Source organism: Carcharhinus amblyrhynchos, chromosome 11 (assembly GCF_965287045.1).
Source record: "Carcharhinus amblyrhynchos chromosome 11, sCarAmb.v2.hapA, whole genome shotgun sequence".
Classification (NCBI taxonomy): Eukaryota; Metazoa; Chordata; class Chondrichthyes; order Carcharhiniformes; family Carcharhinidae; genus Carcharhinus; species Carcharhinus amblyrhynchos.
Window position 1 is genome coordinate 24,087,089 of NC_137334.1, and position 15,308 is coordinate 24,102,396.

Genomic DNA, 15,308 nt, shown 5'->3' on the forward strand with positions numbered 1-15,308 from the left:
AAACCTGTGCCCTTTAGTTTTAGACTCCCCTACCTTTGGGAAAAAAATATTGACTATCTAGCTAATCTATGTCCCTCATCATTTTATAGACCTCTATAAGATCACCCCTCAGCCTTCTATGCTCCAGAGAAAAAAGTCCCAGTCTATCCAGCCTCTCCTTATAAATCAAACCTTCAAGTCTGGTAATATCCTAGTAAATCTTTTCTGCACTCTTTCTAGTTTAATAATATCCTTACTATAATAGGGTGATCAGAACTGTGCACGGTATTCCAAGTGTGGCCTTCCCAACGTCTTGTACAACTTCAACAAGGTGGCCCAACTCCTGTATTCAATGTTTTGACCAATGAAACCAAGCATGCTGAATGCCGCCTTTACCACTCTGTCCACCTGTGACTCCACTTTCAAGGAGCTATGAACATGTACCTCTAGATCTCTTTGTTCTGTAACTCTTCCCAACGCCCTACCGTTAATTGAGTAAGTCCTGCCCTGGTTCAGTCTACCAAAGTGCATCATCTCACACTTATCTAAATTAAAGTCCATCTGCCATTCGTCAGCCCACTGGCCCAATTGGTCAAGATCCCGTTGCAGTCCGAGGTAACATTCTCCACTGTCCACTATGCCACTAATCTTGGTGTTATCTGCAAAATTACTAAACATACCTTCTATATTCTCATCCAAATCATTAATATGAATGACAGATAACAGTGGACCCAGCACTCATCCCTGAGGCATACCGCTGGTCACAGGCCTCGAGTTTGAAAAACATCCCCCTACGACCACCGTCTAGTTCTGCCATCAAGCCAATTTTGTATCCATTTAGCTACCTCACCCTTGATCCTGTGAGATTTAACCTTATGCAACAATCTACCATGCGCTACTTTGTCAAACGCCTTGCTAAAGTCCATGTCGACAACATCAACTGCACTGCCCTCGTCTATCTTCTTGGTTACCCCTTCAAAAAAACCCAATCAATTTTGTGAGACATGATTTTCCATTCACAAAGCCATGCTGACTGTCCCTAATCAATCCTTGCATCTCTAAATGCCTGTCTCTAAATGTAGATCCCTGTCTCTCAAAATACCTTCCAACAACTTACCCACCACAGATGTGAGGTTCACTGGCCTGTAGTTCCCAGGCTTTCCCCTGCAGCCCTCTTTATACAAAGGCACAACATTTGTCACTTTCCAATCTTTAGGCACCTCACCTGTGACTATCCATGATTCAAATATCTCTGCTAGGGGACCCACAATTTCCTCCCACAATGTTGTGGGGTACACTTCATCAGGTCCTGGGGATTTATCTATCGTGATGCGCTTTAAGACTTCCAGCACCACCACCTCCGTAATACGTACACTCCTCAAGACATCTCTATTTATTTCCCCAAGTTCCCTAACATTCAGTAAACCAGTAAAGAAACCTTTACTCCTCTCTCCAACTATCAGCTGTTCCTGTGAGTGAGATTGCATAATTAAATCATCTAAGGAGTTTTGAAATGGGAGATCTTCTTTCTAGCAACTGAATTTCGGGTGTGATCCATCACCCAGCTCCCCAATTCTGTGCAATACTCATTGTTATACTCTGTCTAATGCCAGTTAAATTTATATTCTGATCTTCTATTCACAGTTCTGAAGCACTTGACAAAACAAGTACTGAACAGCATGACAGGATTTATAACACTGCCGTCAATTTTGCAACGCATATTACAGGTAAGCCCTGAAAGCTCTATACAAAGCTCTTGTGAGACCACACCATGTACCGTGAGCACTTCCGTGCATCTGAGGAGGGATTTATTGGCCTTGGAAGGAGTGCAGTTTCTTTTTACCAGAATTATACTTGAATTCTAATGGTTAAATTATAAGGAGAGATTATACATTATTGTGTTCCCTGGAATTTAGAAGATTAAAGGATGATTTGATGGAAGTTTTCAAGATATTAAGGAAACCAGATAGGGTAGATACTTCTGCTCGTTTGGAATCGATGGTTGGGAGATGTTGTTGAAACTTAGAGCCAAACCTCGCAGGAATGAAATTAAAAGACAATTTGACACACCAGTTAATTTATTTTGTAATTTACAGCAGCAATCTGACAATATCTTGAAAGTCCTAGGGATGTTGACAGCCATGTCCTGTGAAGTTTACAACGAAGTGACACAAGTTGTCCAGCAATTTGTGGTGACTTGAGCCTCAGATATCTGTTCCCTATCACTGATGTCTAGGATAGGGTGATGGGGTTGGGGGTGGGGAAGATATATTGGTGCAGAATTGATTTTTTTTTTTGAAAAGCTTAAAACCTGAAAGGCCTGGGTTTTATTGGGCACCATTGTACCTGACCAACAGCCCACTGCCCACCCCACCCCACCAACTTCATCAGGAGGAAGTCACGATTTCAGAGAGCTGCTGGTCAATTAAATGGCGAGCAAGTCTGTCATCCCACTAGCGCTGGGACCAAGTGGTCGCCACTGCTGGGACTACAGGCAATCCCTGAGGAAGAAGATTGATGAAAATTGGACTTTAAGGTAAGCCTGGAATTTTGGGCAGGCCTGGCTGGCTGGCAGACCCTAGCAAAAGGGTCCTAGCACTCCCTCATTCTCCCTACCTTCAAAAACACCGGCAAAGGGCCATAAAATCTAGTCCCGTTTTTACAATAATGTGGAGTCAATATAAGGCAGCCCACCAAGTTTGTGTGTGCTAGAGAAGTGAAGACACAGGTACATTTTTTGTCTTTATTTTAAAAATAATTTTTCTGCAATTTATTTTATCTGCAATTAAAAGTAGCGCATGTTTGCTGATGGTGATCAGTTTCCAGCTCTGTTGTGGTGAATTCTTAACCCTCCTAAAATATGAAGTGATGAAAAATGAATAAACCTGATTTGGGAATAATGATGCTTTACTTGATCAGCTTAATGCACAGTTCATTATTTTTGTTGGTGTTATTAATGTTGTATGTACCTGAAAGCTTTTGTTCCAAGTTGCACAGTGTATGTGGTGTAGACTATAATGGTCATATTCAGGCCTGATTTCTCTCTCAGTGAATTAAAATAGTAACCAGAGTTCCATTTTAAAGAACAGAGGTTTATGTCCCACTATTGCCATTAGTATATGCAATTTTAAAACCATTGCGTTTATATCTTCAAGTTTAAGTTTATTTTCTGCCACTAGCAAAATTAATGCTATCCAGTGATAAAAGAATATTGCAGGGGGTGGGGGGCAGGATATTGAATTTAATGATCAGCCATGATCAAAATGAATGGTGGAGCAGGCTTGAAGGTCTGAATGGCCTACTCCTGCTTCTAGTTTCTATGTTTCTTTGATAGGGTAAAGTGGGTGAGCAGAGCTAACATCTGTTATGTATAAATGCCTAGAATCCATTAGTTAACTTCATGAAAAGTTGCAGACACGCAGGTTAATTGATCATGATAAGTATGGGTTTGTCTCTTTCGATTATTTAAGGTTTTTCTTTGAAGGAATGGTTATGCACATAACTACAATGCAGTGGATGGATTTTAGAAGGCGTTTAATTACGTGTCTTGCAAGAAACTTGACGTAAAATTCAGATACTCTTTAAATTGCAACATGCTACTGTGCAGAGGATTCTGGGTGTCCTTGTGCATGAATCACAAAAAGTTGGTTTGCAAGTGCAACAGGAATTAAGAAGGCAAATGGAATTTTGTCCTTCGTTGCTGGAGGGATGGAGTTTAAAAACAGTGAAGTTTTGTTGCAGCTGTATAAGGTGCTGGTGAGGCCACATCTGGAGTACTGTGTACAGTTTTGGTCACCTTACTTGAGAAAGGATATTACTGGCACTGGAGGGGGTGCAGAGGAGATTCACTAGGTTGATTCCGAAGTTGAGAGGGTTGGCTTATGAGGAGAGACTGAGTAGACTGGAGCTATACTCATTGGAATTCAGAAGAATGAGGGGAGATCTTATGGAAACATATAAGACTATAAAGGGAATAGATAAGAAAGAAGCAGGGAAGCTGTTTCCACTGGCAGGTGAAACTAGAACTTGGGGACATGGCCTCAAAATAAGGGGGAGCAGATTTAGGACTGAGTTGAGGAGGAACTTCAACCAGAGTTGTGAATCTGTGGAATTCCCTACCCAGTGAAGCAGTGGAGGCTACCTCATTGAATGCTTTTAAGGCAAGGATAGATAACATTTTTGAACAGTAAAGAAATCAAGGGTTATGGTGAGCAGGTGGGGAAGTGGAACTGAATCCACGAAAAGATCAGCCATGATCTTATTGAATGGCGGATCAGGCTCAAGGGGCCAGATGGCCTACTCCTGCTCCCAGTTCTTATGGATAGAAAATTAGAGGGGATATTTTGTGTGTTTTTCTCCTGTTGGAGAAGGGATTTGAGTGGTGTGCCATAGACATCAGTGCTTGGTCCAATTTTATTCTTTGCAGAATCACAAAATTGTTACTGAGCAGAAGGAGGCCAGTTGGCCCATCATGCCTACAGTAGCTCTCCCAATGAACAACTCACCTTGTATCAGTTCACCACCTCCTCCCCTTAACCTTGCACATTCTTGGTAGCACAAACTGGTAGCAATACAATGGAGGAGGATTTCTTGGAATGTAGAAGTAATGGTTTTCATGACCAATATGTCAAGGAACCAAATAGAGAGCAGACCATCCTAGACTGGTATTGTGTAATGAGAGAGGATTAATTAGCAACCTTATGGTGTGTGAAATCCTTTGGGGAACAGTGACCATAATGTGGTCAAATTCTTCATTAAGATGGAGAGTGACACAGTTAAGTCTGAGACTAGGATCCTGAACTTAGGGAAAGCTGGCTTTGGTGGTATGAGACATGCATTGGCTAAGGGTTTGACAGTGGATATGCAATCCACTGCTATATAATATCAAACATGCCTACCGCTCCATCGCCCACCCACACTTTGGCAAATCAGATCACAAGGCTGTGCTCCTGCTCACGGCTTACAAGCAAAATTTGAAGCAGGGGAATCTGTCAAAGTCGTGCAGTGTTGGTCTGAGGATTCGGATGATCTCCTACCGGGCTGCTTGGAGTCAGTGGACTGGTCGGTATTTAAAAACTCTGTTGACCAGCCTGAACGAGGACACCACTACGGTAACTGATTTCATTAGTAAGCGTGTAGATGTGTGTCAAAGAAGCAAATCTGTATGCTTCCCAACCAGAAACCACGGATGAACAGGGATATCCACTGTCCAGATCTGAAGCATTCAAGTCACGCGACCCTGACCTATTACAAGGAAACCAGATACGATTTAAGGAGATCTATCAAAGATGCCAAACGACTGTATCAGACAAGCTCGAGTCCCAGGATAGCCACATGACCCCCACTGACTATGGCAGGTTTGTAAGACAGAACAGGCTACAGGATGAAGGCTTGTAAAATCGCTGGCTCCATCTGATGAACTCAATGCATTCTACGCCTGTTTTGAACAAGAGGTCAGCCCTCCACCCTAGAAGCCTCGGATGAACCTGTAGCTGAGGTCACCATTGCAGATGTCAGAGCAGCTTTCTCAAAGGTCAACCCACAGAAAGCAATTGGCCTAGATAGACCTGGACACACGCAGGTATTCGCAGATACCTTCAACCTTTCTTTACACCAATCTGAGGTCCCCATCTGCTTCAGATGATGATCATCATCCTGGTACCAAAGAAAAGAAAAATGCTTTTACTAGTGCTCGCAGAACAGTCCAGAATACTGTGTAAAATGCAAGATGCCTGGCTGAGCGCCAAGGCAGATGAAATACAGGGACATGCTGACAGAAACAACTTGAAACGGTTCTATGAAGCCCTCAACACCCTCTACAGACCCCAATCTCTCAGGAGCTCTCCCCTCCTGAGTACAGATGGTTCAGCTCTCAGAGAGGTTTCAGATCCTGCAGAGATGGGCTGACCACTTTGAAGCTGTCCTCAACCAACAATCATCTATTAACAATGAGGCAGTAGACAGGATTCCCCAGGTTGATATCAACAGCGCCATGGATGACCCACCGGTAGCAGCCGAAGTCACAAAAGCTGTCAGCCAGCTATCGAGTGGCAAAGCCCCAGGGCAGATGCCATATCCGCAGAGATCTATAAAGATGCTGGCCCTGTACTTAGAGAAGCTCACTGAGTTATTCCAGTCCTTCTGGAAGCTACGCCTCTACATGAGAAAGGGCAATCGGCAAGTATGTGACAACTACCAAGGAATCTCGCTGCTCTCCATCACAGGAGAAACCCTCGCAAGAGTCCTGCTAAATCGTCTGGTCACTCATCTGGAGCTGGGCCTGTTTCCAGAGTCACAGTGTGGCTTCAGCAGAGGTTGTGGGACGACTGACGTGATTTTTGCTGCGTGCCAACTTCAGGAGAAGTGTCAGGAGCAGAATCGCGAGTTCTCTAAAACCTTTGTTGACCTCGCGAAAGCCTTCGACACTGTAAGCCGACAAGGTCTGTGGAGGGTCATGTAAAAGTTTGGCAGCCGCGGGCGCCCCCCCCCCCCCCCCCCCCCCCCCCCCCCACCTCCGAATTCATTCAGATAGTACGCCAGTTGCATGACGGCATGATGGCCAGAGTACTGGATGGCGGAGAATCCTCTGAGGCATTCCCAGTCACCAATGGCATCAAACAGGGCTGCGTGCTCGCACCCACACTGAAGTTTACTGCCATGCTGAATGATGCCTTCCAGGACAGTGTTGCTGGAATCAGCCTCAAGTACAGAGTGAATGGGAAGCTCTTCAACCTGAGGAGACTTCAAGCTGTTACCAAAGTGAAGTAGACTGTTCTGAGAGACTTCCTCTTTGCAGATGACTGCGCCCTGTATACTGACTCAGAGCTAAAGACGCAAGTCAGTATGGACAAATTTTCCACAGCTTGTGACAATTTTGGACTCACCATCAACATTAAAAAAAATTGAAGTCATGCACCAGCCTGGTCCTCATGCACCATACACAGAACCCATAATCACTATCAAAGGGCAGAAACTACAGGCAGTGGACCAGTTCACTTCTCTTGGTAGCACTCTCTCCCAAGCAGTGACTATTGATACAGAAGTTAACTACAGAATAGCAAAGGCAAATTCTACTTTTGGTAGACTGCGTTCCACTGTATGGGAACATCGAGGAATCAGCCCAGCAACAAAACTGAAGGCCTACAGCACCGTGGTACTCACTACCCTCATGTATGCCTGTGAAACGCGGACTGTGTATCGAACGCATGCAAGACAGCTGAATCATTTCCACATGACTTGTCTTCGCAGAATATTATGGTAAGACAAAGTACCAAACACTGAAGTTCTCTCTAGAGCAAGTCTACCATCAGTCCAATACTGCTGATGAGAGCACAGACCCGGTGGGCAGGTCATGTCATCCATATGTCAGATGAGCGCATATCCAAGTAGCTCCTTTTTGGGGAATTCTCTGCTGGAAGACGCTCGCATGGAGGGCAGAAGAAATGTTTCAAAGACACACTCAAGGCCTCCCTGAAGTCGCTTGGCGTAGACGCGATTACCTGGGAAACACTGGCACAAAACTGCCCTACCTGGTGCTGCCTCATCCACAAGGGCTGTCAAGCTTACGAAGCAAGGTGTATTGCTGAAGCACAACTTAAGCATGAGCTGCACAAATCCAGAGCCACCAGTGCAACAACTACAACGTCTACACAAATCTGTCCAATATGTGCCAGGACATTCCATGCCCGAATTGGCCTGATCAGTCACCTTCGGACACACTGCAATCAGCCTCAAAATGACTAATAGTGTCGAGGTCCTCATCGATGACGATGGACGAACAACAACAACCAAAGAAAAGCCAAGCAGTGTGCCTTAATGACTATTGTCTGGTGGCTCTGACATCCATCATTATGAAGTGCTGTGATAAGCTGGTCATGGCATGAATCACTTTCAGTCTCTCGGATTAACTGCATCCACTACAGCTCGTCTATCGCCACAACAGGTCCACAGCATCTCCCTGGCCCTGCAGTCAACCCTGGAACACCTAGGTAACAAAGACATCTATTTCAGACTCCTATTTATTGACTATGACTTAGTCTTTAACAACAGCATGCTACGGTACAGAGGGACCCGGGGGTCCTTGTGCACGAGTCGCAAAAACCCAGTCTGCAGGTGCAGCAGGTAATCAAGAAGGTGAATGGAATGTTGGCCTTTATAGCGAGGGGGATAGAATATAAAAGCAGGGAGGTCTTCCTGCAGCTGTACAGGGCACTGGTGAGGCCGTAGCTGGAGCACTGTGTGCGGTTTTGGTCACCGCACTTGCGGAAGGATACATTGGCTTTAGAGGGAGTGCAGAGAAGGTTCACTAGGCTGATACCGGAGACGAGGGGGTTGGCCTATGAAGAGAGACTAAATAGGCTGGGTCTGTACGAGTTGGAGTTTAAAAGGATGAAGGGGGGATCTTATAGAGATGTATAAGATATGAAGGGGATAGATAAGGTAGAGGTAGAGAGATTCTTCCCGCTTAGAAAGGATAGCAGGACTAGAGGACACAGCCTCAAGATAAGTGGGGGGCAGGCAGTTTAGATCAGAGTTGAGAAGGAACTTCTTCACTCAAAGGGTGGTGAATCTCTGGAATTCTCTGCCCATTGAAGTGGTGGAGGCTACCTCGCTAAATATATTTAAGTCACGGGTGGATAGGTTTCTGATAGACAGGGGAATTAAGGGTTATGGGGAGAAAGCGGGAAAGTGGAACTGATCCACTTCAGATCAGCCATGATCTTATTGAATGGTGGGGCAGGCTCGAAGGGCAAGATGGCCTACTCCTGCTCCTATTTCTTATGTTCTTAACATTATTCTGATAAAACCCATTTGTGGCCTGAGGTTTAGCTCCTCCTTGGATCCTGAACTTCCTAACCCACAGATCGCAGTCAGCAAGGATAGGTAATACCTCCTCCATGATCATCCTCAACACTAGTGCTCTACAAGGCTGTGTCCTCAGCCCCCTACTATACTCCTTATACACCTATGACTGTGTGGCCAAATTCCTTGATATCACGTTTGCTGATATTACCACTGTAGTGGGTCAGATTATGAGACGGAGTGCAGGAAAGAGAGAATCTGGTGAACTGGTGCGACAATAATCTTTCCCTCAATGTCAAGAAAACGAAGGAGATAGTCATTGTCTACACCAAATAGTGGAGAACTTTTAGATGTCCAGATCACCAACAACCTTTTCTAGTTTCCCCATGCCATCACTATAATTAAGAAAGCCCACCAACACCTCCACTTTCTCAGAAGACTAAGGAGATTTGGCATGTCCGCCAACAACTTTTACAGATGCACCACAGAAAGTGTTCTTTCTGGTTATATCATAGCTTGGTATGGTTCTTATTCTGCCCAAGAACGTAAGAAACTACAAAGGGTTATGAATGAAGCCCAGCCCATCATGCAAACAAGCCTCCCATTCACTGACTCTACTTCCCACTGCCTCAAAAAGCAGCCAGCATAATTAAGAACCCCACACCCCAGATATACACTGACCTTCTCCCATGGAAAAAAGATACAAAAGTCTGAGGTCATGTACCAACCGACTCAAGAACAGCTTCTTCCCTGCTGCTATTAGACTTATGAATGGAAGTACCTCGTAAAACCATCCATATGTACAGGTCTCACCTTCCCCCGAGCCAGCCCTAATGACCCAAGAATCTGAAAACCTTTCCTCCTGCACCCTCTTTCTAGCCATGCATTCATTTATTTTAACCTCCTACTTCCATACTCGCGAGCATGTGAGATTGGGAGTAACCCTGAGATTACTGTTTTTTGAGGTCCTATTTGCTCATTGTCTACTGATCACCCTACACCCTGACTGCAGGACCTCATCCCGCTTTCTTTCTGTGTCACTGATACTAATTTGGACTATGACTGTTAGCTGTTCACCCTCCCCCATCAGAGAGCTCTGCAGCTGCTCAGTGACATCTAAATCTTTCGTTCTCTGCAACATTCCTCAATTTTTGAAACTCATTTTGTTAACCGAGACGTTCGTACTTCTGTGGCCTGAATTGTGCAAGATGGTCAAAACTGAGTTGAATTGCACCATACTTTGGAAAATTTTGATGAAGGTGATTTTCCCCCATGAATTATTTATGCTCTAGTTGCTGCCTGCCTGCGAAGGTGGCCACATATTCCAGTTGGAACAATGCATTTGTGCTTGCTTGACTATATTCATCATATTGTGCCCAGATTCCTGGCACAAATGGGCACCCTGGCCAGAAGGTTCCAGTGGTTAGCCACGGTGACCGGTTGAAGCCTGACGACGTGATGCTGCAGTTATTTTAAATTGCCTCAAATTAAATTTAGTTAATTGCAGCAGGATGGGATTTATGGAATTCAGGGCAGGTTGAAGTGGTTAATTGAAGATTTTAAAAAGCCATGGCTGTTCAATTAGTCAGTTTAAGAATGGCTAATTTCCCGGCGATCTCTCTTCATTTTATGATGGTGTAGGTCGCTCTGTTCTTGTCACTAATTAATTTTTCTCCATTTTGTTTCTCAATTATGCTGATTCATGGAAGTTTTACCCTCAGATTGACGTGAATGAATTTATGTAGAAACTCGAGAGTAGCTCCAACCCACAGTGTACACACACTAGGATAGGAAGTAAAGGCTGATCCTTTTAGTTTTCCCTTTGGATAGGATTCTGTAATAAATTGACTATTGTCAGCACAATAGCAGTGCTGCATGCTGGTTGTGACGAGGCAGAGAGATGTTATGAATCTCGTTGACATTGAGAGGTAATTACTAATGTACAGATTTCACAATGCTCACTATCACTTGACAGCACTGGATCTTATAAGCCTTTGAAATTTTCCCAAGGATAACACATTAAAAGAAGAAAATTAGCCTCTTAAACTCTAAACTGGCCGAACCTTTTCGGACAAAACAACAATAGCATTCAGATTGAACTGGAACTTGTCAGAAAACGGAAACATGTTTGAAGCCAAATTTCTATCACATCATCACACAGATTATTTTAAAAGTTTACAAATATTTTTGCTTTTCATTTTAAGGGCTTAAGTTCTCTAAATGTAGTATTTCCAAACAGAAGAATTGCCTGATCTGTGGCCAGCGCCCCTTGCCGTGGCCAGTGCATGTCATCTGCTGTATCCACAGTATCACAAAAGCAGTTCTGATCTTCTGTAGCCAACATTCCAGTATCATAATGCTGACTTACCTTTCAAATCACCTTTGGAAACAGGTGATATTTTGGTGGTTATTTTAATGTTTTGAAGGGGATAGGGTGAGATTTTCCAGTCTCATCAACTCCAAACACATACATTCCCGCCCGCGGTCATTGGACCTTTAATGGTCCATCAAATTTTCCATCCCACCTGTAACGATTTCTGCAGTGGGCGGGTCATGAAAGTTTATCACGTAATGTTTAAGGGTGAAGGTGAATATCTGGCAGTGCCCGTCCCCTCACCCTCTTTGATCTTGTTAGCAAGCACAGGCAATCACCCTCCCAGTTTAAGGTGGAGGAGCTGCACCAATGTGAACAAGCGACCCTTTAGGCAACCTTGAATTAAAAATCATGTTGTATTAAAAATGACCAATTATCAGTCTGCAGCATGGAGTTATTAATGTGTAGAGAAAGGAAGGACACAGTAAGAAGTCTCTCAACACCAGGTTAAAAACCAACAGGTTTATTTGGAATCAAGAGCTTTCAGAATACTGCCCCTTCATCAGATGATTCTCCACTCACCTGATGAAGGGGCAGTGCTCTGAAATCTCGTGATTACTGTGTCCACCCCATTTCAACCCCGGCATCTCCGCATCATGATTAACGTGGAGTCAGTGGTTTGTTGGTGATGTCAAAATGATTTCCCTCCTCTTCACTGCCTTGGAGCATTACAGAAGGAAATGTACTTAGAGTTAATCTGTCAGTTGCAAGTTCATGATTTTAGTCTTTTTTTTAAGAAAAAGCAATGCACAGATAGAATTTGATCTTTCCCATTATTTAGTATGGGATATTCAGGGTGGCGGCCTTGTCATCCAGAAATGTATTTGAGTCTTAGATTGGAGATGGTACCACAACTCAGAATATTTGTGAATGATTCTGATATTGCTGTGTCATGGCATTGAACAGGATTGCAATTTGTTTTTAATGGAGGTGATTGTACTTTTCCACAGCTAATGGATGTGCCACTCCCAAGATAGAAACAGGACGAGGCTGATTTAGCACTATCTGTAAATTCCTATAGCTGCCCTTTTCCCCATGTATCTTTACTCTCTCATTTAATAGAAATCTAACAACCTGACTTGTAATTGATCTAGCATTTAGCTGCCAGTTGTGGGAGAGAGTTCCAAACTGCTGCCATCCTTTACCTGGGGCACTGAAGGGTTAAAAGTTTTCAGTCATGCTCTTTGGTTAGATTAGAGATGATGGAATATCTCATCATCAACATGAAGAACTGCCATTATTGCTTTTATTGACTAAAACGGTTAATATCCACACCAGCTGCACTGCCATCTGCAGATGCCAGCTGCTAAATGGGTGCATCAATCACAAAATTGGCATCTTTTCCACAATAATAGATCTATTAGTACTGTGAGAGCATTTTTGGAAAACAACTTCTGCGTTGATGACTGTACGAAGAATCCTTTTAGGTAATGCTGTATGTTTGTTACTGGCCTGTTCAAGTAATGGTCTGACATTTTGTGTTCTGGTAAAGCCTGAAAATAACTGAAAAGTGTGATATAATTTCAGTTGTGGAGAGCTTCTTGATAACTCAGGATTCTTTCAGTTAAGTAATTTAGCGATAAAATATTCTGCACTGGCAAGGGATGCATAGGGTCATCAATCCTAATTCAGATGGGTATCAAGTATTGTCAAACACCTTTTAATGTTCGTTTGTTTTAGCCCCGGCTTTTGGGCCATTTTATGCACCATTTTGGATTCTGCAATGTGATTTTGCAATACTTCTATCATCTTCCTTCTGTGCTGGAACCTTCAATCGTTAAAAAATATTTTGTGTTAAATCATTAATAATTGATTAAAATAGCCCTTTGCCAGTTTGGAAAGTTCCATACCAAGACCGCACCAATTCAAGCTTACCTCTGATGCTTTTAACTGGTACTTTCTTGAAGGCGGCATCGTGGTTAGCTCTGCTGCCTCAGTGTCAGAGACCCAGGTTCGATTCTGGCCTCGGATCACTGTCTGTGTGGAGTTTGCACACTCTCCCCATGTCTGTGTGGGTTTCCTCCAGGTGATCCAGTTTCCTCCCACAGGCCAAGATGTGCGAGTTAAGTGGATTGGCCATGCTAAATTGTCCCTTAATGTCAGCAGTATTAGCAAATACATGGGATTATGGGAAAGGGCCTGAATAGGATTGTGATTGGTGCAGACTTGATGGGTCGAATGGTCTCCTCCTGCACTGTAGGATTCTATGATTAAACAAAGTCAACATTTATTGGTAGGAAAATATATCAAACTTGAGCCGAAAACAACTCTGAATTACAACACACACTTCTGGTTTGCAGAAAACTCTATACTAACAGACAGTAATCTCAACCTTAAAGTTCGTGTTTCGAGAATTTGAATTAAGCAATCAAATACAAGTCATTAGATGAAAAGAATTACATTTTCTTTCACCTTAAACAATCAATTCCAGAGTAAAGGAAACCCTTAATGTTTTCTCTGACATTAGGTGAGAAACATCGAACGTAGCTACAAAAAGGTCCAAAGAGGCAATTTTTCACACGGTAGTGAATGTTTGGAACAGGCTATTAGAGGTTGTAGTAGGTGTGAGTACAATTTTGACTTTTAAAAACATTTAGACAGTTATATGGGTAAGATGGATATAGAGGGATATGGGCCAAATGCGGGCAATTGGGGCTAGCATAAGGGTTTAAAAAGAAAATGGTGGCATGGACAAGTTGGGCCGAAGGGCCTGTTTCCATGCTGTAAGCCCATATGACTATTATTCTATGAATCTATGACATAAAGCAGTACAGCGCAGAAGCAGGTCCTTCATGTTGTGCCAAACATGACACCAAATTAAACCAATCTCTTCTGCCTGCCCTTGGTCCGTATCTGGGTTTGATTCTGGCCTCGGATCATGTGCTTATCTAAAAACTCCTTAAATGCCCCTATCCTATCTACCTCCACCGCCACCTCTGGCAGCACGTCCCAGACCCTACCACTCTCTGGGTTTAAAAAAATCTTACCCCTCACATCTCCTTTGAACTTTCTTTCCCCCATCACCTTAAGTGCATGTCCCCTGGTATTAGACATTTTAACTCTGGGAGAAAGATGCTGACTGCCAATCCTGTCCATGTCTCTCATAATTTTATAGACTTCTATCAGGTCTCCCTCAGCCTCCGCCGCTCCAGGGAGAACAACCCTAGTTTGTCCAGCCTTTCCTTAGAGCTCAGAACTTCTAATCCAGGCCACATCCTAGTGAACCTCTTCTCTATCCTGTTCAAAGCCTCCACGTCCTTCCTGTAATGTTTCAACCAGAAGTGAACATGATACTGTAAATGTGGCCTTACCAAAGTTTTCTAGAGCTGCAACATGACATCCTGACTCTTGTTCTCCCTGCCCCAACCAATAAAGGCAAGCATGTCATTGGCCTTCTTTACGTCCCTATCAACTTGTGTGGCCAGTTTCAGGGAGCTGGGGGGACTGATGTTATTACCTTCACAAATGTGACAAATTGTTCTAAGTACACTCTTCAAGTATGGTTGCACAATGGTTAGCACTGCTCCCTCACAGCGCCAGGGACTCAGCTTCAATTCTCAGTTTGGGTAGCTGTCTGTGCGGAGTGTGCATGTTCTCCCCGTGTCTGCATGGGTTTCCTCCGGGTGCTCCGGTTTCTTTCCACAGTCCAAAGACGTGCTGGTTAGGTGCATTGGCCGTGCTAAATTCTCCCTCAGTGTACCCGAACAGGCACCAAAGTGTGGTGACTAGGGGATTTTCACAGTAATTTCATTGCAGTGTTAATGTAAGCCTACTTGTGACACTAAATAAACTTTAAGTGGTTTCTGTAAAATTAATAATTTTGGCTTACCTCATCTATGTTATTATTTTATCCTTGGTAAGGTCTGATTTTACTGTAAGCTGACAGTTTTATAATTATTCCCGATAGATCATCTTGTTTACATGGATTAGTCTTGCTGCTCATCTCTGGAACCTTTCAAATATATGTACATCTTCAACTGAATGAGCTACTAGAATTCTGGCGGTTAAATTAATAAACTTTGGCTGGAATCCTCTGTCTCGTACATTCTGCCACTGTTGCCAGTGAGAATTTGGTGCTCAGACAAATCTCTATTCACAGCAGTGGGACTGGAGAATCCCAGCCACGGGCAGGGTTGGAGAATTACACCCTTAG

General features: G+C 43.6%; 1 protein-coding gene across 2 annotated transcripts in view; it reads left to right on the forward strand.

Moving 5' to 3' along the window:
• vps8 (VPS8 subunit of CORVET complex) overlaps positions 1-15,308 on the forward strand; it is a 599,989-nt gene that overhangs the window by 278,143 nt on the left and 306,538 nt on the right. For both annotated transcript variants that reach the window (XM_080198763.1, XM_080198764.1), the window contains exon 40: positions 1,624-1,706. In XM_080198763.1, coding sequence (XP_080054889.1) covers positions 1,624-1,706 — 83 coding nt within the window. The remainder of the gene's footprint in view (positions 1-1,623; positions 1,707-15,308) is intronic.